Source organism: Lemur catta, chromosome 3 (assembly GCF_020740605.2).
Source record: "Lemur catta isolate mLemCat1 chromosome 3, mLemCat1.pri, whole genome shotgun sequence".
Taxonomy (NCBI): Eukaryota; Metazoa; Chordata; class Mammalia; order Primates; family Lemuridae; genus Lemur; species Lemur catta.
In genome coordinates this window covers 125,657,164-125,682,120 of record NC_059130.1, presented here as the reverse complement: position 1 = coordinate 125,682,120, position 24,957 = coordinate 125,657,164, and the positions used below count along the sequence as shown (strand labels likewise).

General features: G+C 62.6%; 1 protein-coding gene across 2 annotated transcripts in view; it reads right to left on the bottom strand.

Moving 5' to 3' along the window:
- MORN1 (MORN repeat containing 1) overlaps positions 1 to 24,957 on the bottom strand; it is a 45,518-nt gene that overhangs the window by 16,631 nt on the left and 3,930 nt on the right. For both annotated transcript variants that reach the window (XM_045548715.1, XM_045548716.1), the window contains exons 5-10: positions 24,452 to 24,542; positions 23,841 to 23,928; positions 13,247 to 13,343; positions 10,346 to 10,456; positions 5,698 to 5,821; positions 5,223 to 5,386 (exon numbers count right to left, since the gene is read on the bottom strand). In XM_045548715.1, the coding sequence (XP_045404671.1) occupies positions 5,223 to 5,386; positions 5,698 to 5,821; positions 10,346 to 10,456; positions 13,247 to 13,343; positions 23,841 to 23,928; positions 24,452 to 24,542 (675 nt within the window). The remainder of the gene's footprint in view (positions 1 to 5,222; positions 5,387 to 5,697; positions 5,822 to 10,345; positions 10,457 to 13,246; positions 13,344 to 23,840; positions 23,929 to 24,451; positions 24,543 to 24,957) is intronic.

Genomic DNA, 24,957 nt, shown 5'->3' with positions numbered 1-24,957 from the left:
GTAAAAGGGTAGATTCTACCCAAAAGAGCAGCTCCCGCTAAGGAGACTGCTGAGCCCCGAGAGAGATGGGGGGCTCCCCAGCCCTCCCAGCCTCGACGTGAGGACTCACCTCGCCCAGAGCCGCCACCCGGGACCCTGCCCCACCCCGAGCCACTGGGTTTGAGAGGGACACACACCGAGTGTCGCGTTCATTTCCATTTTTACCCCCTGCTCTGGCACTAGAAGCAACACGGTGCCTTTTTATACTATATCTTTCTGGGACATTCCCTCTATATGATGTGATTCCTAGAAAAAGAATTTATAGCACAAACTTTCCTTTAAAAATATGGCTCCTTTATGCTATTCTGCCGTAATTAACCACAGACAATTAATATTAAAACCTGATTCACCCACGAGGCAATGAAATTCCCAGGAATTCTCTGCTGCACGCTGTCACTTTTATTGACAAGGTGGGATTAGCGGCAGAGGGCACCTTGAATTCTAAAATCATCTCACAGTAACGGCTGATTCTTCATAGAATCATCTGAGGAACACGCAAAACCATTTGTGCAGCACGTGAGAAACAGAAATCACTGAGATCATGGAAAACGTTCACAGGGAAGGTTTGTGCATTAAAAAAAAGGGAATCTGACCCTCTCAAGCCTGTGGCTTCTCTGGGGTCCGGAGTCCAATCTGCAGGGGCCTGTCTGAGCCATGCGCAGCCTGCAGCCCTCAGCACCTGCTTGGGACTCCGTGGGCCTCGGTGGCCGCGGCACACACCACCCGCAGCACGCTACACAAAAGGGCTCCTCGTTTGAAGCCGTGGGTGGGAATTACAAAAGGTTAAGAGACTAAATATAAAAATCTTTTTGAATATAAAATCAATGTGCTTTGTTACTAAAATCTGGGTGCCGTAATTTAACCAAAATAGGGTTTAGAATATCTGGCAATAGCCCACGCCTAGGAAATCGTCTTCTCAATGCAATGCAAATCGTCTATTCGAAAGTTAAAAACAATTAAACTACTGAAATATTTCATATCAACAAAATAATAAAATACTGCAATTTGCGATTACTGACATGAGGGCCTCTGGGAAGAGGAAGCACTTTTCTCTCTTCATTTTACTTATTTGTATAAACGAAAACCAAGTGTTTGAGGGTTTGTTTTCTCACTTGCTGTTGGGTCCAGGCAAGACGCTTTGAGCCCGAGTCCCAGCTGGGCACAGTGGGGTGCACGTGAACCCCCAGGGCCTGTCCCTGCGGTGGGGGCAGGGGCTGGGCTGCATTTCTAGCCTCCTCCACGGGCAGTGGACCAAGGCCTGTGCTCCCCAACCCTGGCACCGGGGCAGGGCTGGACGTGCCCCTGGGAGGGCCCAGCGGCCTTGACCCAGCGGGTGGGGCTGCCTTCCGGGGCCTCCACGTGCCCCGGCCCCCACAGCACACCCCAGGCTGCAAGACAGAGGCTGGTGGCAGCATCTGGTCCCGTTTCCACGGTCCAGAGAGTGGGGTGCCGCGCTGCTCCTGCGGCTGGGGAAGGTGTTCCAGCTCCCCTGGCTGTCGGCACGGAGCTTCGGGAACATGTTGAAACATCGGTAATTGCTTTTCAATGTAAGACAACGCCCACTCTGCTGTAATTTTAGGTCTGACTCATGCCGCGGTGCTTCTCTGAGGCAGGTCGGAGCCCCCTCCCCACCCACTGCCGGGAGCAGCCCGACCTCCCCGCCCCCAACCCTAACTGCTCAAAGGGCGGGAAACCCAGAGGTTGTCGGGAATATTCGCTGTGTCCCGGCAGGTGGGGCTGGGGGGAGGTGGCACATCCCCACCTGTCGGCGGCCCCAGCCCAGCGCAGCCCCGGCAGCAAAGGCCACAGGTGAAGCCCATCGGGGTCCCGCCATGCCACGTCTAGCCCGGACCACGGGTTCCACGCGAGTGTGTGAGCACAGCGGCTGGGACACGGTTAGCCTGGGACTGCAGGAGACCCTCACACGGGGTCGGAGCAGCCCCCACACTCCCGCTGGTGGGACAGAATCAGCGTGTTCTCCACCTGGGCCGGGTTTTAACTGCAAAGTCGAACAACTCACGAATCATGGAGACTGCGGGGCACTGTGGGGGTCACGGACAGGGCAACCCACGTGCTTCCTCCGCCAGAGATGCGGGCCGAGGGCGCGACCTCTGCTCCCCGTCCCCCTGCACAGGTGGCTGAGGCCCCGCCCTGCTCGGACCGTGGGTGCTGGTCTGTGCTCCCAGCAGCGTGCAGAGCCACCTGTCCCGGGTCCCTGCCTGGACAAGGGTCCCAGTGTCCCCGGGGTGAATTCCGCCCGACCAGCCCTCCCCACGAGGGAAAGACCCGGCTTTAAGCAAAGGAAAAGCAGGCAGGGAGCCCCTCCGCCACCCCTCCTCCCCCCTCAGGTGGGACTCCACGGGGCAGACCGTGAGGGGTCCTTCCCCTGGCTGCCCTCTGTGAACACCCGCTGGGGCCGCACGCGGGCTCAGGCAGCGGCCTGGGTGGACCAGATGCTGCTGCAAACCTCGCTTTATGGGCGAGGAGACTGAGGCACAAGCAGGCTCAGCGTCAGAAAGCCCATCCCAGACGCTGTGGGGGAGGTGCCAGCGGGCCTGGGCCACCCCGCAAGTGTTCAGGGGCCAGGCCTGGCAGCTCTCACGAGAACAGGACACGTCCCTCTGGCTTCCCCACAGGTAACTTCATCTGTGCCGGGACATCGAGTCACAGCGAAGCCAGCACAAGCCGGAGCCCAGAGCCCGGGAGCGGCGTCCCCGGAGGAGGACCCACCCCCAGGCGGGTGAACCCCAGATGCGAGCCGTAGGGACGGGCACCCAGGGGTGGCGGCACCGGCATCATGTGACAGCGACAAGGACGGGGACGCTTGCGGGAGGCCGGGCGGTGCTCGGCGGGCGACACGCAGACCCTGCATTCCGGGGCCTGGTTTCAATCCAGACCTCGTTACTTGGCTCCGAAAACCTCCGCAAGCAGGAGCAGCGGCGCCTGGTGAGTGTTTTTACGCAGAAATCTGAGACTATTCCACCGATGCGGCGTAAAGCTGCTTCTATAAACTGAGGCGAAGGCAGACCGGGTGCGTGCCAGACCCCCTGCCCCCGGGTCCCACTGGCCCCGCAGCCCCCAGGGATGGACCAACTGGCGCCCTGCAGAGGCACTCAGGCTCCCGCCGCCCTGGGCCGTAGCTCCCGAGAGGAAGGACCCGGCCCCCTGCCCCCGCTGCCCGGCCGGCCCTTCCTGGTCAGCCGCCTGGGAAACAGCTCATGGGTTCGGCCTCCACGGCTTGTTCAGGCTCCTGTTTGCAGAGTCGGCCTCTGCCAGGCAGACCCCCGCGGCCCTGGGGGCCTCTGGCCACCAGCCGGGTCAAGCTTGGGGGTGGGGGTCGGGTGGGAAGGGGATTGGGCTCAGGCACCTGGAGGGGACACCTGGCTGCAGAGGGGTCCTCCTGAGTCCCTGATAGGCCACCTCACTGCCACTTCCTCCCCACCTCAGCCGCGAACGACCGCAGGGAGAACGGGGTCCAGGGACCAGCCAGGAATGCTACACAGAGAGGGGCCACCACGGGCAAAGACCAGGAGGGCCTGGGAGGGCCACAGGGCCACAGAGGGCTCCGGGTGACTAGGAGGGCTCGGGTGCCACCTGCCAACACCACCCTCAGCACTGTCGCCTGCAGGCAGCGAGGAGTCAGAGCTGGCTGAGCCCACACAGCTATGCCACCCCTGGGGCCCGAGCACCCTGGGCAGCGGATGTGAGGAGGGTGGGCCTGGCTGCAGGGACAGGATGGGGGTGCGGCCGGGTTGCAGGGGCCTCCGGCTGGTGGGGGGTGGGCCACCCTGGGAGAGGGCAGCCGGGCAGGGACGGGCCTGTCCTGCCCAGTGCCCGCTCCAGGGGTCCTGGCTGAAGGGCCTGGGCAGGAGGGAGGCGGCAAGGGGATGAGGAGACCCAATGAGAGGAGCTGGGCGGACTCCTGGGGGCACATGGGGTGCAAGTCCGGAAGAGGAGAGGCACTGTGGGGGCCCGGCTGGACGGCCCCTGGGTGGGCTGCCGTCTCTGGGGTGGCCTGTGTGGTGGATGGGGCTGGGAGGAGTCACGCTGGGCCCCGGGTGCTTCCGGCAGAGCCAGGCGCGGCGAGGGCTGGCGAGGGGGCATTTCTGATGACCAGGGACATCCGTCAGCCTGGAACGCCCATCGTGCCAGGGGAGGCGGCCGTGCTCCCGGCCTCCCAGCCCCCGCCCACCACGTCTCGGTTCTGGATGCCACCCCACATCTCAGCTCTGCCCTGTTTGGCCCCGTGGCCCCCACGTGGTCCCAGCTGTGGGGCCGGGGGACCTCCACCGTCAGCTGGGCCCGCCCTGAAGGCCCAAACCCAAAGTGCCCGTGAACCTGTTTGGCAGGGACGTCTGTGGAGCCGTCCTGCTCCTCCTGTCAGAGTCTAGAGGGACGGGGGTGCAGGGCCGCGGTGGGGGACATGATATGCCACCGATGACCCCCAGCCCCAGAGCCGTGCTCGCCTGAGACGCCCGTCAAAGCCATCCCCCCATCCCGGAATTAGGACGCAAACCCCGTAATCCCAGCGCGCCGGGTTACTCGCGGGGATTCGCTGTCACTGAACACACACCGCGGTGACTAAACTTTGGTTCAACTCCCCGGCTCAGCACCCAGTTACTGTGAATAATTCCGGAACGATCTGTGGCAGATCCAGGCCGAGCGCCCTACAGAGATGGTTTTCACCTGCCTGCCTGGGGCCACTGCGGGGGGGCTCTGCCTCGTGAAGACCTTGAGCTGAACACACAGAAGTGGAACCAGCCGGAAAACCAGGCCCAAGGCGTGAGCAGTTGGGGCCACCGGTGCCCACAGAGCCTCGGGCGGGGGCCACCATGGGTGTCTAGGCTGAGCACAGGCCCTGTGCCCCCGACGCCCGGCCCTTGGCTCACAGCCCCGGGAGTCCAGGGCATCCTGTGCGTGCGGCAGCCCCAGCTAGCTCAGGACAGACACGCAAAGGGACCTGAGCCGCCCGGGGCCACCCCTAGGACTGCGCGTCGGGTTTGTGTGTTAGGGACAGCCACTGGCCACCTGCCAGGACACCCAGGACCGCCAGCCCCCACCTGCCTTTTCACCCACTGCATGGTGACCCCCTGGGAGCTCCTGCTCGGGCCTGGTTCTGGGGCTCCCCTGCCACCCCCCCACCCTTGACTGCCCACCACCAACCGCCTGTTGACTGCACTCACCGGGGTGGCTGTCGGGGGTGTCACCCTGGCCACAGAAGACATCTGACCCCAGCGCTGGGTCCAGGTCTCCCCCGGAAAGGGGCGAGTCGGCCCCAGCATCCTCCAGGGCCGCTCCGGGCTCCAGCGTCCCCGCAGACAGGGGATAAGGGATGCACTCGAAGCCACTGTGAAGGGAAGGGGCAGGTTGGCTCTGCTCCCCCTCAGCACTGGGGGGAGTGGGGGGGCCGGTGGCCCAGGCTCTGACCCTGGGACGCGGCCTGGGAGCAGCTCTAGGGGGCACTGGGCACTCTCGGGGGTCCCGCCAGTTGCCCGGCAACCCTGCTGGGCTGGGAGCACCGAGGCCCAAGGAGCAGAACGGCCTCCCAGGGGAGAGTCTCTGCCATCGTCACTTGTGACGTCTCGTGGCGAGATCTGCCGTTAAAAACCAGTCCGAGTTCGGGCACCAGGGCACCGTGTCCGTGTCCCCTTCACTCACAACGGGGTCTGAATGGACGTCTCCCGGCTGTCCTCGTCCACCTTGAAAAAGCTGACCTCGGAGTAGGCCGGCAGCTGCACTCGCCTGACACCCGCTGAGAGCTGCAGGACCCGGCCGTTCTCGCCTTCCAGGAGAGAAGCAGAAGCCCTCAGACTGCGCCCCGGAACAGCAAACGTGGGCCCGGGGCTCCCTGGACTCCGCCGGGGGAAGGGGCCCGGGGTGGGCCTTGGTGGGGCAGCACTTAGAACTGGGCGGGCCACTGGACAGCCCCTGCCTGCCCCTCCAGCCTCTACTCCTCCCCTGGGCTGCCAGAGGTCTCCTCCCAGCCCTGGGGTCCCTGCTGCCCCCACGCTCGAGTCCTGGTCCCCGGGCCTCCTGTTCTGGGCCTCAGGGCACTCTGGCCTCCCGTCTGCACTTGCTGGGAGGGCCTCTCCCGGGTGACCAGCCCCACGGGGTCACTACACTGCACCCCTGGCCTGCAGGGGGGACCGCAGGGAGCATGTGTCCGAGTCTGGCCTCTGCGGGGTCCTCATCACCTTGGGCAGACATCGAAGCTCTCTGTCCGTACCCATCCCGATGGGCCCCCCACCCCGAGGTACCCAGCGCGGGGCCTGGCACACAGTTGGTGCCCGCTAAGTGCCTGCTGAGCGGGTGCACAAGCATCGCCAGCACCAGCTGCTCTGGGGGCAGGTGCTGCAGCCCGTTGCTCCTGGCCCCGGGGAACCGCAGGCTGCAGGCAGTTCCCAGAGGACAGCGCGGAGGAGTGGACACCCCCCCACCCCGTGTCTCTGAGCACAGAGCTCCTCGGCCCTGCTGGGCAGGCGGGGGTGGCGGAGCTGGGTGTCTGCCACAGCCAGGGACCTGACAGAAAGGAGTGCTGGGCAGCGCGGCTCGGGCACCCGGGGAGGGGCAGGGAGGCCAGTCCCGAGCTCCCGGAGTAGATGCTGCATGTCGGGACAGAGGAATCGGGAAGTGACCGGGTTTCTGAACACTCAGGACTGGCAAAGCGGCAGACACAGGTGGGCTCCCACTTGAGGCCCCAGGGGAGAGGGGCCCGATGCCGGGGCTGCCCCCTGGGGGCTGCTGGTGAGTGTCAGGTCCTCCCCCACACGGCGGGTCCAGGGGCTGGTCATGTGGACTCCGTGAGGTCCAGGCCCGGCGGGGAAGGAGAGGCTGGTGAGCACGCTGGCCAGCGCCAGCAAAGGCCGCACTGTCCGGCCTCTCGTGCCACTACGATCTGGAAAAGGCGACACCGTGGGCAGATCCCCGCAGTGCCTTTGGCTTGGGAAGAAAAGACGTCAGACGCAGTGTTAAAAACCAGTGTGGTCTGATCGCCGTCTGTGCCAGGACGGAGTCGCTGGGACCGCTCTTCCCTCCTACTCAAAACAACCCCAAGAGCAGACAAGCTATAAGAAACATGTTTTCAGGACCCTGGGCACCAGGCAACTGAGGACAGTGGGCCTGGGACAGCAGGAAAGACGGGGTGCAGGTCTGTGACTGCCCAGCCCACCACTGGACAGGATGTGCGGGGTTAAGTGCAGGGAGCAGGGACTGAGGCAGAGCCCAACGAACCCCCTCACTTGAGAAGAAGGAGCTGATAATCTGGGGGTCACAAGGTACAAGGTCAAAGTTTTAGCGTTCAGAGGGCTGGTGGCAAGGAGGAGAGTGTGGCCCAGACAGCAGACCCTGGCCGTCTGCGGGGGGCCCCCGAGCACCCGGCAGGGCACAGATCAGCACACGCACACGAAGACGCTCCACGAGGCCGGGGAAGAACCACTGAAGGAATCAGAGGGACCACGGCCCGGGGCTCCGCAGGGCTGGGCGAGGTGCTCCTCATCTGCCAGGCTGGGAAACTCAGAAGTCGCAGGAAACTCAGAGGGTTTCGCTTCAGTAATGGGGAATGATTAGTCTGGGGAAGAGTTCTCCTCCAGACCTGTCTGACAGATCATAAGAGCAGGACCCGAAAGGATCACACTGTCTCCAAGTACTTAACTGTGCCCCATAGCAAACCTCCACAACCTTTACAGGACTACAAAACACGTCCAGCACCCAGCAAGGTCACATCTCCAATGTCTGGCGGCCAATCCAAGATCACCAGGCGGGAAAAGGACACAGGAAGGTACGGCCATACCGAGGAGAAAAATCGGTGCATTGAAACCCACCCAGAACTGACACAGACGTTAGAATTAGCAGAAAAGTTCGTTTAAAAAGCTGTTATTATTACAACTGCATTCCCTGTGTTCAAAAGTGAAACGGAGACCCACAAGATGTAAAAAAGAACAGAGTCAAACTTCTAGAGATGAAAAACACCCTGGATGTGACCACAACAGGCCCAACGCCGCTGCAGGAGAAAAGATTTGTGGACTTGAAAACACAGCTGACCATTGGACAACGTGGGGGTCGGGGCCTCGACCCGCTGCGAAGTCAAAAACTTGTGGATAATTTTTGACTTCCCCCGAATTTTACTGATAACTTATTGTTGACTGGAAGCATTACCGATAACATAAACAGTCGATTAACCCATGTTTGGTATGTTACATGTTTTAAACACCGCATTTTCACAAGAAAGTAAGCTAGAGGAAAGAAAATCATACGAAGAGAAAATATATTTACTCTCCTTAAGTGCAAGTGGATCATCATGAGTGAACGGCTTCATTCTTATCATCTTCCTGTTGGGGAGGCTGAGGGGAAGGAGGAAGAGGAGGGGTGGGACTGATGTCTTGGTGATGGCAGAGCCAGAAGGAGATCTGCATATAAGTGACCCGCACAGTTCAAACCTGTGTTGTTCAAGGGCCAACTGCACAGCTATAGAAACTGTCCAAAATAAAACATTGAGAGAAAAAAGAATAAGAAAGGAAAAAAAGAAGGAAGAAAAAAGAAGAAAGGAAGGAAGGAAGGAGGGAAGGGAGGGAGGGATCCGGTGAACAGTGGGGCAATTTTAAGCAGCCTGTACACGCGTGATGCACAGGAGAGGCTGTGACAGAAAAATTATTGGAAGAAAATGGCTGAAAATTTCCAAATTTGATGAAAACCTACAGATGCAAAAAGCCAAATGAACCCCAAGCACAAGAAACACAAAGAAAATGATACCACGTCACATTAGAGTCCAATTGCTCAAACCATCAGTACAGAGAAAACCTTAAAAGCAGCCAGAGAAGAAGCTCTGGTTTCTACAGAGAAACAAAGACGAGGATGACGGCAGACTTCCTGTCCGAAACAATGCAAACAAGAAGACAGTGGAGTAACATCTTTAAAGGCCTGAAAGATGAAATGGAATTTTATGTCTGGAGAAATACCTATCACAAATGAAAGCAAAATCAAGATGTTTCCAGTCATACAAAAGCTGAAAGAATTCATCACCAGCAAACCTGTACTACAAGAAATTGTTAAAGATTAAGTCCCTCAAGGCAGGTGGGATGTGGTGGCTCCCCCCTATAATCCCAGCACTCTGGGAGGCCGAGGAGGGAGGATCGCTTGAGCCCAGGGGTTCAAACCAGCCCGAGCAACATAGCCAGACTCTGTTCCTACAAAAAATGAAAAAAATAGCCAGGTGTGGTGGTGGCACCTGTAGTCCCAGCTACTTGGGAGGCTGAGGCAGGAGGATCGCTTGAGCCCAGGAGTCCAGGGCTGCAGTGAGCTGTGATCGCACCACAGCACTCCAGCCTGGGTGACAGAGTGAGACTCTGCCTCAAAAAAATAAAATATAACAACATAAAACCCCCAAAACTTCTGCTATTCAAAAGACAGCATTAAGAAAATGAACAGATAAGCCACAGGCTGAAGGAGAACATTTGCGAAGACGTACCCGACGAAGGACTTACACCCAGAGTACATAAAGAACCTTAACTCCCACTAAAAAGACAACGCAATTTTTAGAAACGGGTAAGCTATTTGAACAGCCATTTCCCCAGAGGAGATCTGCCCACGTCACTGAGCACGGGAAATGCTGCTCGGCACCCCCAGTGGCTAGGGAAATGCAGATCGAAGCCGTCAGGGGATCCCATGTCACACCCCCAGGGCGGTCACGGCTGGGCAGGCAAGGGTGCCAGGCGCTGACGGGTGCGCAGGGACCGGCACCGTTGCTCCTTGCTGGTGGGATCGCAAACGGGAGCGGCTGTTTTGGAAAGACAGTTCGGCAGTTTCTTTAAAGTTTAAACACGAATCTGCCGTATGGTCCAGCCATTCCCCTGCAGGTGCACACCCGGGAGAAATGGAAACCTATGTCCACGCAAAAACTCGCACACGGATGTTCAGAGTGGCGCTACTCCCAACAGCCAAGGCGCAAACGACTCCAGTGTCCCTCAGCTGATGAGCTGTGGGCTACGGAACACAGCTCCTCCACAAAGAGGGAGGGGGTCTGACACACATGAGCACACATGCACACGTGTGCGCGCTCGTTCATGCATGCACACGCTTGCGCATGTGCGTATGTTTTCACACACCCGTGCCTGCGGCTGCCCCCTGCTGGCAGGAGCACCTGCACGCCTGCTGTCCCGTCTGCTCCGCTCTGGGCAGCAGGGACTCCTGCGCCGTCACCGCTGGAGTCAGGAGCCCCAGATGACGCCTGGTCTGCACTTTCACTGCTTGGGAGCCCGATCCTGTTCGTCTTTCGGAAAAGGCAGGTCAGGTCACCCTCCTGGACACTTACTCTCGGCCACCGCCCCACTGTCCTGCTGCAGCTGGACGCTCAGCGTGAAGGAGGAGCCCTGGGCCACTTCCATCACCTCCGGGCCCAGAATCACCATCCTGGTGGCCTGTGCTGGAGACAGCAGAGTGTGGCGTTAGCAGTGGCCGGGAGTGTCCCTCGGGAATGCACCCCCATCAGAGGTGCTCCCGGGGGGAGCTCGTGTGACAGCTACAAACACAAGCACCGCCATCTCGGCAGAGAGTGACCCCGTTGTCATTCACAGGAAGACGCGGGCGTCTGCTGTAACCACCTGGAGCCGTGCGTTTCCAAACGGTGCCGAGCACGTTCAACACACCGCAGGGGTCCCCAGCGCTGAAGAGGCGGAAGTGAGCGGTGCAGGGGCCGTCGGGTGTTCATGCCAGTGGAATGTTCCGGCAAGTCTTCCCGCTGGTGGGGACTCAGGCCCTGCATTCCCTGCATCTGAGTCAGCGCCCGGAGGTGTGGACACGGGGCTGCCAGAGCAGGCCCTGGCGAGGGTGGCCCCCGAGGGCCGGCTGGCGCCTCCTGGCGGTCAGGGCCACCCCGGCTCCACCGGGACCGCCGCGGTGGGAACAGCCAGAGCCGGCTTTGGCCCAGGGTCAGCAGCCCCGACACCCCCTATGGTGCCACCTCTGTCAAAGCGCAGGGAGGCCTCAGACGCCAACATGGCAAACGCCGTGCTGTGCGCCAGGCCAACTTGAGCGGGCAGAGCGAGATCCGCCTGCAACCGGCCAGGGGGAAGCTGCAGTCTTGGGTGCAGAGCGACAGGGCACCCCAGGGAGCGGGGCTGGTGGTGCTGGGGAAGTGCCCCAGGCATCCGCCCCAGGCGGCTCCCTGCGGTGCTCTGGGAGGATCTCACTGTCCCAGGGAGACCCCACCGGGTGGATGGAGGCTGCGTCCCAGGCCTGGCTACCACCTGGGGATCCCCTTCTCTCAGGGTGAGGTCACCAAGACACTCCGGTGGGCCCAGGGCCCCAGGAGACTCCACCTGAGGAAGCGTGTCCGGGCCAGGCCCCGAGTGCTTGTGGTGCCAGGACCCCCGCCCTGTGATCCCAGCCACCCGCACCCCTGCCTCCAGGACTCTGTGCCAGGGCGGCTGTTGCAGTCCTGGTGCCCACCCAAGGGGGCGCAGGGGGCTGCCTGGGCCCAGGCCTCCTGGTGCCATCGGTGCCATCGGCAGAGCCAGAGTCAGCTCTGAGCACCTGCATGTCCGTCACAAACTTGGCACCAAGGTTTGGATGAACAACTGGTGTCTCTGGCCAGACTGACCCCTGGGGTAGTGCCCTCACCTGGGGTCTATGGAGAGGCCACCAAGATGCCACTAGGAACAGTACAGGGATGGGAAAGTGGCCTGGAGAGGTAGCCCCCAGCGGAGGCCAAACTGGTTGGCCCCTCAGGGGGCCATGGGCCACTTTGTGGCCATGTCACAGTGTAGAGAGCTCAGGGGAGCTGGACAGAGGCAGCATAGACACTCACGCCACCCAGACACTCAGGCCCATGTGATGCTGGGAGGCCCATGGCTGGGAGGGCCGTGGCTGGGAGGGCTGTGGCTGGGAGAGCCTATGGCTGGGAGGCCCATGGCTGGGAGGGCTGTGGCTGGGAGGGCCGTGGCTAGGAGGGCTGTGGCTGGGAGGGCTGTGGCTGGGAGGGCTGTGGCTGGGAGGGCCTGTGGCTGGGAGGGCTGTGGCTGGGAGGGCTGTGGCTGGGAGAGCCTATGGCTGGGAGAGCCCATGGCTGGGAGGGCTGTGGCTGGGAGGGCTGTGGCTGGGAGAGCCTATGGCTGGGAGAGCCTATGGCTGGGAGGGCCGTGGCTGGGAGGGCTGTGGCTGGGAGGGCCCATGGCTGGGAGGGCCGTGGCTGGGAGGGCTGTGGCTGGGAGGGCCGTGGCTGGGAGAGCCTATGGCTGGGAGGGCCGTGGCTGGGAGAGCCTATGGCTGGGAGGGCCCATGGCTGGGAGGGCTGTGGCTGGAAGGGCCGTGGCTGGGAGAGCCTATGGCTGGGAGAGCCCATGGCTGGGAGGGCTGTGGCTGGGAGGGCTGTGGCTGGGAGAGCCTATGGCTGGGAGGCCCATGGCTGGGAGGGCTGTGGCTGGGAGGGCCGTGGCTGGGAGGGCTGTGGCTGGGAGGGCCGTGGCTGGGAGGGCTGTGGCTGGGAGGGCCTGTGGCTGGGAGGGCTGTGGCTGGGAGGGCTGTGGCTGGGAGAGCCTATGGCTGGGAGAGCCCATGGCTGGGAGGGCTGTGGCTGGGAGGGCTGTGGCTGGGAGAGCCTATGGCTGGGAGGGCCGTGGCTGGGAGGGCTGTGGCTGGGAGGGCCCATGGCTGGGAGGGCCGTGGCTGGGAGGGCCGTGGCTGGGAGAGCCTATGGCTGGGAGGGCCGTGGCTGGGAGAGCCTATGGCTGGGAGGGCCCATGGCTGGGAGGGCTGTGGCTGGAAGGGCCGTGGCTGGGAGGGCCGTGGCTGGGAGGGCCATGGCTAGGAGAGCCTATGGCTGGGAGGGCTGTGGCTGGGAGAGCCTATGGCTGGGAGAGCTGTGGCTGGGAGGGCCGTGGCTGGGAGGGCCATGGCTGGGAGGGCCGTGGCTGGGAGAGCCCGTGGCTGGGAGAGCACACTTGCAGCAGGACCACTTGGGACTGAGTCTGAGTCGGGGGCTCTGCTTATCCATAAGCCCTTTTGAAATCAAATTGGAACATGTTTTTTCTAACAGGGGGAGGGATTTTGTTTTATTTTATTTTTGCTACCCCCAAAGGGAGGGCCTTTAGATTCCACTTCATCCCAGCCTCTCCCCAGGGTGCTCTGAGACCGATGGCTCCCAGGTGACTGCCCGGGGCCGGGCCAGGACCCCACAGTGACACACAAGGCCAACAAGAAAGCTGGGGACACCTACCCGCTGGGTGCCCGTTGATCCACAACCCGCAGTAGACGACCCCTGAGCAGTGGGCCATGCTGCCCAGTCCACTGAAGACGTCACTGTGCCACTGTCCCTGCAGAGAGAACCGCGAGGCCTGAGGCCGGGGCCTCCACAGGCCCTCAGGGACCACAGGCTGCTAGAAAACCGCATTGTCCTGAGGGCCCTGGCAGCCTGTCCTTTGGTGGTGAGAAAGTACATTTTATTAGAATTTGATTCCATTTGCTTTGCAAAATATACTCCCTTTTGAATTTTAATGATGCCAGGAAGTATGGGAACAATGGCACAGTATACAGAATGCAAACAACATGCCATCCGCGGGGACACTTTTGGCACAAAACCCTGTCAACACAAAGCTGCTGCGTCTGTGCCCATGTCACACGGGAGACCCCAACCTGCAGACCACAATGCCGCAGTGTGAGGACCGCGGTGTGTCACGCCGCTCACTTACAAAGGAAAAGGCCAATTAAAACCGCAGTCTGAACGGGCGCGCCACTCGGGGAGGGGTCCGTCCCTGCCCCGGCACTGCCCCCCTGCACAGGCCTGCGTTCTGAACCGCACTCACAGGAGAGTGGGAAAACGAGGTGAAGTAGCAGGAAAATTACTTTCATGGAAAATTTCAAGATTGTAGTGGTATTTTATTTCACTATAAATGACTTCTATTAGAAGGAAAATTAACCAAAGGCACGTTTTTGTTCTATTCACGCTTCTGCAGAAGTCAATTGGGCTCCTGCTTCCCCGCCGGCCCTCCCGGGGCTCCTGTCCCTGTGGGGCCAAAGGCAGGGCTCAGCGACTTTCGGGGCTTCTCCACGACCCGGACCTGGGATGTGGGCAGGGAGTGCAGGGAGGTGGGAGCCGTGGGCAGTGCACTCTCTCCCGGACACGCTGGGGGAGCCTGGGGTCAGCTGCTGGGGAGCCGGGTCACAGCAGGAGACAGCGCCAGGGGGGCCCAGGGCTGCGGTGGGGGCAGGGCGGCCTGCAGCTGCTGCCCCGGAGCGGCTCATGCCTCCAGGCCGGGGGCGCTGAGACAGCTGGCAGCCCGTGTGGGCGCCTGGCAGTGGCAGCACAACAACTCTCAGCCTCAGGAGAGGCCGGGCTGCCAGCTGGGGGGCTGGGTGGTGGAGGCTCGGCTGCCACCATGGACAGGGCCCTTCCTCCTGAAGTCCCCCAAGCCACCCCCACCCCTAGGAGGCTCAGTTGGAGCCACAGGGGTGACCTTGTCCCCAGCACCAGACCCCAGGCTCTGCCTCGAGGCTGCACCAGCTGGGTTCCTGGAATGCTCTGGGCCGGGCGCTTGGCGGGCACCACCCGACAATCCACAATGGGAAGAGCCACAGGTCACTGTGCTCTGGGCCCCTGGCGAGCTGCCATGGCGCTGGCAACAATGGGCGTGAAGCTCCAGAGCCTGGCCACGTCCCATGCCACACGTGGGTGAGGTGAGGTGAGGGTCTGGGTGCAGATGCCCAGAATCAGCCCTGGAGCTCCCAAGCCGCACCACCCACCACCGCCCGCCGTGCCCAAAGCCGCGCCCTGCGCCCCGGGCCCCCCTGCGCAGGCCTCCTGGGTCTCCGGCACACGCCTCAGACGTCCCGCCAAGCTGGGCCAGAGCCCCTGGGAGCAGCCTTCGTCTCCTGCCTGCCTGGGACCTCCGGCCGCAGGTCTGTCTCACTCGCGTCCTCGCTGGGACCCCCCGAGGGCTGGTGGTGAACTCATCGCTCTCCGGCACCACCAGCAGGGGCTCGATCCGCGCGAGGCTGAGGGGACCTTCAGAGGTGCCTGGGGCCCACGTCACCGCCAGCGACGGGAACGGTGATGCTTCTGCCCTCTGGAGAGCGCCGCGGGGGCAGGCGTGGGCACAGGCGGCCACGCGCCCATCCGCAGGTGAGCACGGCCGGCAGGAGGGGCCGGACACACGCGGGTCACAGAGACAGCAGGCGTCTGGCGCTGGCGGGGAGCTGGAGCCACGACGCACAGGCACCTCGCGTCAGGGCTCCGCATCGGTTGCACCCCCAAGCGAGGGCGGGCGGCCCCAGAACCTGAGCCCTGCAGCCTTTCGGGGCTCACCAGCACCCGGGGGAGCAACGCCGCCAACCGATGGCAGCGTCTCGTCTGACACTCTGGACGCGCGTTTGCCAAGTCTGCCACCGCCCAGTGAGTCGACATGCGCCCCACGCGTGAACAAACACATATTAACACGGTGGCGGGGGCTGACGACACAGGTGACGGCCGGCCCAGAGCCTGGGTGAGGCCCCTCCTCCCAATGGTGTGTGGCTGCCCCGTGGTGAGGCCAGGGACCCGGGGAGTGGGGCGCGCTGTGCCACTGACATAAATCCTCAGGGGCCAGTGCCACCTGCTTTCCTTCCTCCTCCCTGTCGGCGACGCCTGGCGCCCTGGCGAGGACAGGTGTGGGGCGGGGGACATGGCGCGTGGGGCCAGGTCCACACCCAAATTAAGCAAAACCGAGGTGAACAGTGGACTCAACATCAGGACAAGGTCACTGGGAATGGAGCGAAGCCCAACAAAACCCTTGGTTGCCAAGGTGACCCCGGGCAGCAAGGGTGACGCTGGTGACGGGGCCTGCGGGAGACGGGCCCTGCACAGCTCGGCCCTCCCAGCCCTGGCGGCTGCACCCGGGCTCCCTCCCACCTCCCGCGGCTGTGGCGGGGGCCCCCAGCTCCCCACACAGCCGCCCGGCCCCGTGGGCTCAGCAACTTCCTCATCGATGCCTTGGAGGATCCCAGCTGGGCTGGGCCGGGCGACTGCTTTGGTGCTGCCCCAACCACGGACAAGCTGGCGCGGTGGCTCTCGCCTGTGATCCCAGCACTCTGCGAGCCGGGACGTGAGCAGCACTTGAGGCCAGGAGTTCAGGACCAGCCTGGGCAACACAGCAAGACACACTCTCTACAAAAAATTAAAAAAATTTTTAAAAGTTAGCTGGACATGGTGGCACCTGTAGTCCCAGTTACTCATGAGGCTGAGGCAGGAGGATCACTTGGCCCCGGGAGTTTGAGCCATGATGACGCCACTGTACTCCAGCTAAGATGATAGAGCCAGACTCTGACTCTAAAAAAAATAAAAATTAAAAAAATTTTTTTAAAAAACTGAGCTGGAACGAATTGTAAGAAATGAGTCCTTGAGGCCTTTCCCACTGCAGGAGCACTTCCTCGTTAACCGATGCTGTGTCTCTCACGGCGACTGCACCGGGAGTGACTCCCGCACCCCTGGGACACACCGAGTCTCCATCCTTGTCACAAGCCCACATGCCCCGCACATTGGGGACGTCCTGCCTGGGTCTGGCCGACACACCGGGGGATTCCAGCAGGCGGAGGGTGGGCCGGCGGCTCCAGGCCCAGGCTCCCCGGCGGCCCCGATGCTGTTTCTGGTGCAGAGGCCAAAACCCCCCGACCGTCACCAAACACTGGACCTGCAGCAGGTGAGGTCTTTCACTGCAGTCACCGCCTCCCGCAGCAGCTGGGGGCCTGGGGACCAGCCGCCCAGCCCCTCAGGCCACCCCACACATTAGGATCCCGCCAGACCCCCCTGCCTGCGCCCTGCAGCTGCTGAGGTGGCCGGAGCCTGGGGGGCCCTGCCAGGGCACCGCAGTGGGACGGGTGCCCCCCAGTCTTCAGGGACAGGCATGTCCCCTCACCCCCAGTTAACAGTGGGGCCACTGGGCGCCGTGTCTGGCCTCCGTGCGCCTGGTCACACAGTGTGAACTGCCGGGTGTCTGCCGGGGAGGCACGAGCTGTGCTGACACCTGTCGACCTCAGCACCCACACAGTCCCCTCCTCTGCCCCAGGGTGGCCACGGGCGTCAGCGTGAGGAAAGCTGGCAGACCCCCAAATTCTCAAGGCTCTTCTGTGTTAAAAGTGCCCCTGGGGTCGCCAGCCCCACCTGCCTGGCCTGTGTCCCCCCGGCCTGAGGACAGTGGCACTGGGAGGTGAGGCCCACGTCCCTCTGGGCTGGCATCCGCATGCACCAGGTGGGGAGAGGGAGGCCGGGGCCCGGGGGGTGAAGGCGCCACGGAAGCAGGTACCAAGCAGTGGGCTCTCCCGGGGGCCACACACTCGCAGAGCCCGGGAGGCCGGGCCAGGCGGGAAGCGGCAGCCGGCGGGGCCACACAGCAGGACGCGCAAACACACACCGGCTTCCCCAGCAACTCACGGCCGCTCCCACCCGCCGCCTTCTCCCTGTCTGCTCCCGGGCACTGTCCTGGCCCCGGCGAGGCCGCCCTCTGAGGGGCCTCCCTGTGCTCACGGGGGCAGCCCCCAGCCCTCCCACGTCCTGCGGAGGTGGAGGCAGCAAGAGGTGACCCAGGAACACGGGACAAAGCCAGCATGGACACCACAGAGGTCGGCAGAGCAGGGCGTGCCCCGGCCCCAGGGGGCACCGGCTTCCGCGCTGCTGCCAAACCCGACCACGGAGTTCCAGACACCACGGAAAGGGAAACATTTTTGGCTTTGGGATTCACTGCTTTTGTTTTCAGAAATACATTTTTTGCTAGCACTAAGTTTTAAAAAGATTATTGCTGAAGTTCTGCCTTCGGGAGAGTGGCCGCAAGGCAGGAGACGCGGTTTGCAGAGATGCACCTGCCACCAGGAAGGAGCATTGGCCACTGCCTGACACCAAGGCCACATCCCCGAGGTGTCCGCCAGCCCTGCCCGGGCACACCCTTTGGTGACCGCTGACTTCACGGGAGCTGCTCTTGCCCGGGTCGGGGGTGGGGGGGTCTTTTCTCCGAGTCAGGAAAACCTGGGTCCAGGTTGGAGCTGTGAGGGACGGCCAAGGGCAAACCCTGATGCGAAAAAGGACACTGGGGAGAAACACACTACTTCTAGTCCTTCTAGAAATTAAAATTATCTCTGAAGTCAATGAAAAGCAGAACGCCGGTGGGCAGGTGGGGTGCGGCGCACAGGGCAGAAGGCCGAGAACCTGCCCCGGGAGAGTGCACAGAGCCGCAGTGAGGAGCGAAGTGCCTTAGCCGGGGCTCCGGCACCAGCGCGGCCAGCGAGGGGGCGGCCAGGGGACGGCGGTGGCCCCCGCGCAGGCGCCAACCAGAGAGCGAAACCGGGTGCACGCGGGCAGCACACGGGGCTGACAGACTAGTTATTTTTATTGTCAAGAGGGCTGACACTCATTAGGACGGATATTTAAAAAACAGCAACAGAGAGAGAATAACGTGCTGGCGAGGACGTGCAGAAATCTGAACCGTCGTGCACTGTTGGCGGGAAGGTAAAATGGTCCGGCCACCGCGGAAAACACTGTGCTGCTTCCTCGAAAAATGACAAATAGAACCACCCTGGGATCCAGCAATTCCACTTCTGGTTACACACCCCGAAGCGTTGAGAGCAGGTTTTTAGGAGATGTCTGCACACTGATTTTTGTTTTTAGAGACAGGGTCTCGCTCCGTCGCCCGGGCTGGAGCGCAGTGGTGTCCTCACGGCTCCTTCAGCCTCCAACTCCTGGGCTGGAGCGATCCTCCTGCCCCAGCCTCCCGCCTGGCTGGGACTACAGCTGTGCACCACCTCGCCCGGCTAACTTTTGTAGAGATGGGGTTTTCTTTTGGTGCTCAGGTGGGTCTCATAGTACTGGGCTGACACGATCTCCCTGCCTCAGCCTCCAAAGTGCTGGGGTGACCGGCGGAGCCACCGGGCCCGGCCCACATACCCACGATCACGGTGGCCTTGGTCGCACTAGCTTACCCGTGAAAACAGCAAACGTGCCCATCCACGGATGGCCTGATAAGCAAGATGTGGTACACGTGCAACGGGGTGTCATCCAGCCTTAAGGAGGGACGAGGTCCTGACATGCGGTGGCACAGCTGAGCCTGGAGGACGTGACGCTCAGTGACATCAGCCGGTCCCAGAAGGGCAAACGCTGTCGGATCCCACTGCTAGGAGGTCCCTGGAGCCACCAAATCCACAGACAGAGGCAGAACGGTGGTGCCAGGGGCGGGGGAGGGAGGGGTGTGCGTGTTTCAGGGGCACAGAGCTCCAGCTGGGAAGATGAGAACGTTCTGGAGACGGTGGTGCGGGCTGCACAACAGTGTGCGTGCACTTAACGCCACGGCGCTGCGCACGTACAGATGGTTAAAATGGTAAATTTTATGTGTATTTTACCATGACAATTATTTTTTAAAAAGAGGACTAAATATTTGACTAATGACGCCCTAAGGAATAACTGTCCCTGCACTCGAGCCGAGATGTCCAGCCTAACGGAGCCCCGTAGCCTCGCCGGGTTGGTGCCTTTCACTCCTCACGCAGGGGCCGGAGGTGGGGAAGGCGCCAACTGCTGCCTCGAGGGCCTAAGTGACAAGGGGCAGGTCACAGGACTGGCAGTTAGTTTTTCTCCAACAAATGGCCGTGTAGAAATCTGCTGCCGCTGCAGCGAGTTCTGAGGTGGCCCCGTGGGCATGTCCTGATCCTCAGGGTCCACGTGGCCTCGGGGCCCTTCTCCGTCCCCGGTGTCCACGCGGTGGGCAGGACAGACCCCCTCACCCTGCCGAGCATGGCTGCGAGCGGGAGGCTGGAGGGAGCGTGGAGTCAGCAGCAGGTGTTGGCGGCTGTGCCATCCAGGCCACTGTGGCGCAGATGGGTGGCGTGTCCCCAGGGTGCTCAGGACCACGGGCCTGCCCTGGTGCATGGATGCAGCCTCTGGAAGCGGCTTGCCGGCAGCCCTCGGCCAGGCCAGCCGGGGGGGGCCACAGTCCTCAGAGCCCAAGTCTGGGAAGGGTGGCATCACCGAGAGCCATGAAACGCGGGTCACAAACGTTTGCACACGGCTTTCCCATAAACCCTCTGCGCAACCTGCTGTGGAATTCAAGGCTTTAGCACCGGGGCGGAAAACCAGTCCGATCTGAACCCCCCCGGACGGGTCAAACCTTGCTCCTCAGAGCTAGTGTGTGGCCGCCTCCCCGGGCAGGCCTGGCTCCCAGGCGTCCTCAGGCAGCCGCAGGGCCAGAGCCCGGCGCGGTCACTGGGCACTTCCTGTCCACCCCAATCGTCACCGGGAGCTAAGCCTCTCCAGCTCCCGAGGAGGAGACGCCCCTCCCGCGAGGCCCGAGCCGGGCACAGTGCCCATCAGCGGGGCTGGGCTGCCCCCTGGTGGACATGCTGGGGGCGCCCTGAAGCTGTCGGCCCCAGGACGTGAAGGAGGGTGACGTCCCTGGCCTGTGCCCTCTTGGCTTTCTGCAGGCTCAGGAGGGGAGGCCTGACTGGGCCCAGCAGTGCCCAGGCCACTGGTGACCAGGTGGAGCCTGGTGACTGAGGTGGAGCCCTGGTGGTGGCCAGGGGGCCCATGCTGCAGACCCTCTCCGGGGGACAGGGCTGTGCCGGGACGGGATGGGGCGGGACAAAGCCTTTTGTGATTTTCTTGCAGAACGGGAGGGGCCTGGCCCTGGGGGGCCAGCTCCCTGCTTCGTCCCGCAGAACCCAGCTGGGCTGACACACCCATGGGACGCGTCTTCCCTGAATCGGGGGGATGGGAGGGCCGACGCCGCAACCCCAGGGACAAGGGCTGTTCTGCCCCTTCTGTTCAGGAGACCAGCTCTGTGCCTCAGTTTCCCCATCCATAAAATGGGGCAAGGAGCACCCCGCACAGAGCTGGGAGGGTGCTGTGAGTTGACTCGTGTGGAGGGCGTAGAACACTCAGTCCTGGGAGTGGAACTGACACCACAACCTAACAGTCCTGGTGCTGCGTTAGCAGCTCGGCCCACAGACCTCCCCGCTCTGCAGGTGCAGTCGTGGGCAGGCCCAGGTGCGGTGGGCGGTGGGGGACGGGAGGTGCCCCTTGCCCAGCTCTGCAGGTGCAGTCGGGGGCAGGCCCAGGTGCGGTGGGCGGTGGGAGGTGGGGGACGGGAGGTGCCCTTGCCCAGCTCTGCAGAGCTAAGTGATTTGTGGCTGCCCGTGACTGGCTGTAAAGGTCGGCCCGGGCCTCCGCCTGGCCACAGCGTTTGCGCACCAGCACTGGTGGCAACCGCCAAGGGCACAGGCCCTGCCACAGGGGCTCGGGGATGACGCTGGCCAATGACCAACTGCCTCGACAAGGGCTTTGCCATCCTGGCACTGTCCTGGGCGGTGCTTTCTGTTTTGCAGGCAGGGAAGGTGGGGGCAGCCCCTCACGGGCCCAGCCCTGCCCCCACCTGCTCCAGGTCACGGAGGGCTCCGGGCCAGCCCTGGTGCATCGCCCTCAGCTCTGGCCGCGGCTGGACCCCGTGAACGTTTCTCCTCTGCCAGCGGGCGCGATGCCTGGCCTTTCGAGAGAGGGCGCGGGTGCGACTCGGGGTGGGGGCTCCCTTTGCGGATTCCAGAGTGAGTGTCTTTAACTCCTCAGGTGAGGGGGCAGGGGCCCCAGGAACACCCGCGGTGTCCCCTCTCTGCCCAGCGTCTCCCACACCCCAGGGGTAGCTCCCGGGGAGCGGCTCCAGACCCTGGCACCCTGGAACTCCACCACCCGGAGCAGTTCCGGGATGTTCTTTCCAATCATTGCTCTAACTTTCACGCGAGACTCTTGGCAAGGACAGCGATTCAGCCGACAGCGCAATTCTGCGGCCTACATAGTCAAATGCTGCATTTCTCAGCAACACCAGCCCCGGGGCTCTAGGAAATCGGGGTTCCCTCAGTGTTGCCATGGCAGCTCTGATTCTCTGGCTGTGACTTGAGCAGACGGTTAAAGACCTGAACATGCTGCCCCTTCCTGTCGGTGCTGCGGACGCCCAGGGGCCCTCGCCAGCCTCTGGGTCACCCTTCCTGCTGTGACAGCCGCGCCGCAGCCCTTGGCTCCCGAGGCCCTGGGTTCCGTCGGTGCCTCGCAGCCACCCCAGGGAGAGCCTGGTTACTCGTGAAGCCCCCGCACGCCGTGGACCACCAGCCTCCCCTGACCACGGGCCAGGAGCTGGCCCTGGACACAACCAAACCAGCCCCCAAACCCACCTTTGAGGGTGTCTCTGGCCCGCTCCTGTCTTTGCTATTTCCGTGTTCTTTTGTCCCTTTTGGGAGCCAGCCACCCTTTCCTAGTTACTAATTCCTTCCATCAAACTCCCCATTAAAGTGGCTGCTGTGGTTTCCGCCTCCTGACCGCAGCCTGGGCAGGTCCTGCCGTCCGGCCAGCGCTCAGACCACAGCCCAGGTGCCGTCCTCGACTCTCCTCTCGCCTCAGCCCAACACCCGACCTGCGAGCAAACCCAGCGTCTTCGCCCAGACGTCCCAAAGTCGCTCTGCACCGCACATGGGCCACTGTCACCTTTCTTTGGACGCGTGTGGCATCCCTTCCCCGTCCGTCTCCAGCGAAGAACCAGAGGGAGTCAGGGGGCCGCCTGCCCTCCGACGCTCCAGGCTACCCTGCGCTCCAGCCGCAGCCCCCTCCCCACCGTGCTGGGCCTGTTCCCTCGGCCCCCTGTGCTCCTCCGCCCCGAGGCCTCCCCTGTGCTCCTCCCCTGCACTTGGCCTCGGCTCGGCTCGGGGCTGACACTCCCCGACAGGCCTCCGCCGCCCTGCTGGCCCGGGCGCTCTCACAGGACTGGGGGGGGTCACAGCACGTGTGCGCGTCAGCTTGCTGTGGGGGCCGTGCGGGAACACGCTGGCTGCTGCTCATTTTGGCCCGCCCAGCACACACACCGGCATCCAGCAGACACGTGAACCGTGGCCCGTGGGGGCCTGGAAGGGTCTTCCTACGTGCCTGAGTCTCCTCCACCCACCTTGCCGGCATCTGGAATCCCCCTTAACCTCCTAGGACAGGGGCTGCCTGTCCCTTGACCCCAGGGCATTTCTCACCAAAATGCTCCTCTGAGTTGACTGTGCCTGCCCCATGGTACCCTCCAAGGAGTGACTCATTTTCACGAGGTGACAGTTCCAGGAATCAGCTGGATGCCAAGGGGAGGGTGGGGAGACCAGGTGTCACCCGGGGCCCAGAAACGGAGTTACCCTCTGCGCGCCTCAGTTTTCTCATCAGTAAAATGAGCACAGTCATCGTCACAACCCCCTGGGGTCTGCAGGAAGTCAGCCTGTGCCACCCCAAAATACGCCTCTGGGGCAGGAGGACTATTTCGAGCTGATTATTTTGAGAAACTGCAGACACGGGAAGTCGAAGTTTCTCTCTTGTAAGAAAAATCGACGTCTGAAACCTGTTTGTGAGGCTGTCCCCTCTGCACCAGGAAAAGACGGGTGACCACAGACCCCTGGAGACTTGCCAGCCGGGGAGGCCCCCACTTAGACCCACAGCACCAACCGCGCCTGTCCGCCGTGCCCACCTGGCCCCCCCCCAGCCCCCCCCAGCACTTCCTCCTTTGTTTCGGGTGAAGATGGCGCCTAGGCCAGGGGTCAAAGCCACCGAGAACGGGCTCCTTCCCCTGGTGTCTCCCCGTGTACCCTCAAGGTACACAAGTTAACAAACCTTTGTTTGTTTTTCTCTCCTTGTCAACCTGCCTTCGGTGCAGGGGTCTGTCCCCGCTGAGGGTTGAGCAGAGGAGAGGGACACCCACCCCTCACTCCGTTCCGAGGGGCCAAGGAACTGGCACGTGTCAACTCCAAACGCCCGAGAGCCCCGGCGCCAGGCCTCACCCCCACCCCCTGGATACCTCGTAGACGGAGCCGTCCGCACAGCACAGCACCCCGTGTCCCTGACGCTGGTCCCAGACCCAGTCGCCGTCGTACTTGTCACCGTTCCTGAGAGGTGAGCACAGAGGACGCTCAGCCGAGGCGGCCAGGTGGCAGTGGTGACTCAGAGCAGCTCCTCCGACCCCGCTCAGCACGTGCCGCCCAGGAACGTGGCAAAAATAGGCCCCGAGCAGATGGCCCCGAGAGCTCCTGCCTCGCCAGGGCCGGCTGTGGGGCCGGTGACAGGCGGCGGGGACACGTCTGCCGCTCCCACCTTTGACGGCAGGGGTGCTTTCCAGGGCAGTGGGGAATGGGGGTCCTCTGAGCCCCACTGTGGCTTCACCCTCCCACCGCCCGGCCTTCCTAGGAGGTATTTTAACAGGGTCGGGGGGCGGGTGTTGATGTTTTCTCTATTAAATGCACAATTTCATTAAATAAGGGGGAAAATGACAGAATGACACTAAAACTGCAGAACGTACTTAAACAACTGGGCATTTCGGGAGGATCACCCACAGAGGCTGGAAGCTGGGGCGCCTCACCCACCCGCCAGGCCAGGGCAGCTCCAGCCGATGCCACTCGGACGCGTACTCACCGAAAGAGCATCTGCCCGCGGCCGTGCCTCTTGTTGCCATGGAATGACCCCTGGTACACCTGTCCAGCCGGATCCACCAGGAACCCGTGCCCTGGTGAAGGGACCAAAAGAGACGAGCTTTGCTTTGGCTCCCAGGTGCAGGCGGACCCTGCTCCCCGCTCCCCCCCACCCTGGGCCTGCAGGCGGAGGAGGGTGCTGAGCTCAGGGGAAGGCTGGGGCTCAGGCCCCCCAAGAGCCAGATGGTCCTTCCAGGCCAGGCTGCGAGGAGGCCCTGGGCACTGCCCAGGACAGGAATGGCAGATGTCATTTGGCATAGTGCCGGTCTGCCCGCGGAGCCAGTGAGAATGGCTCCAGGGTCCAGCTCCTGAAGGCTGGGGGGTAGTGGAAGGGGCCCCTTTGGTGCCACATCTGTGACCCAAAGTGCTCTCCCATCCTGCTGGGCCAGTGCTGCTGCGCAGTCAGGGCCAGTCGGCAGGTTTACGAGAAGCCTCCGCGTCACAGCGAGA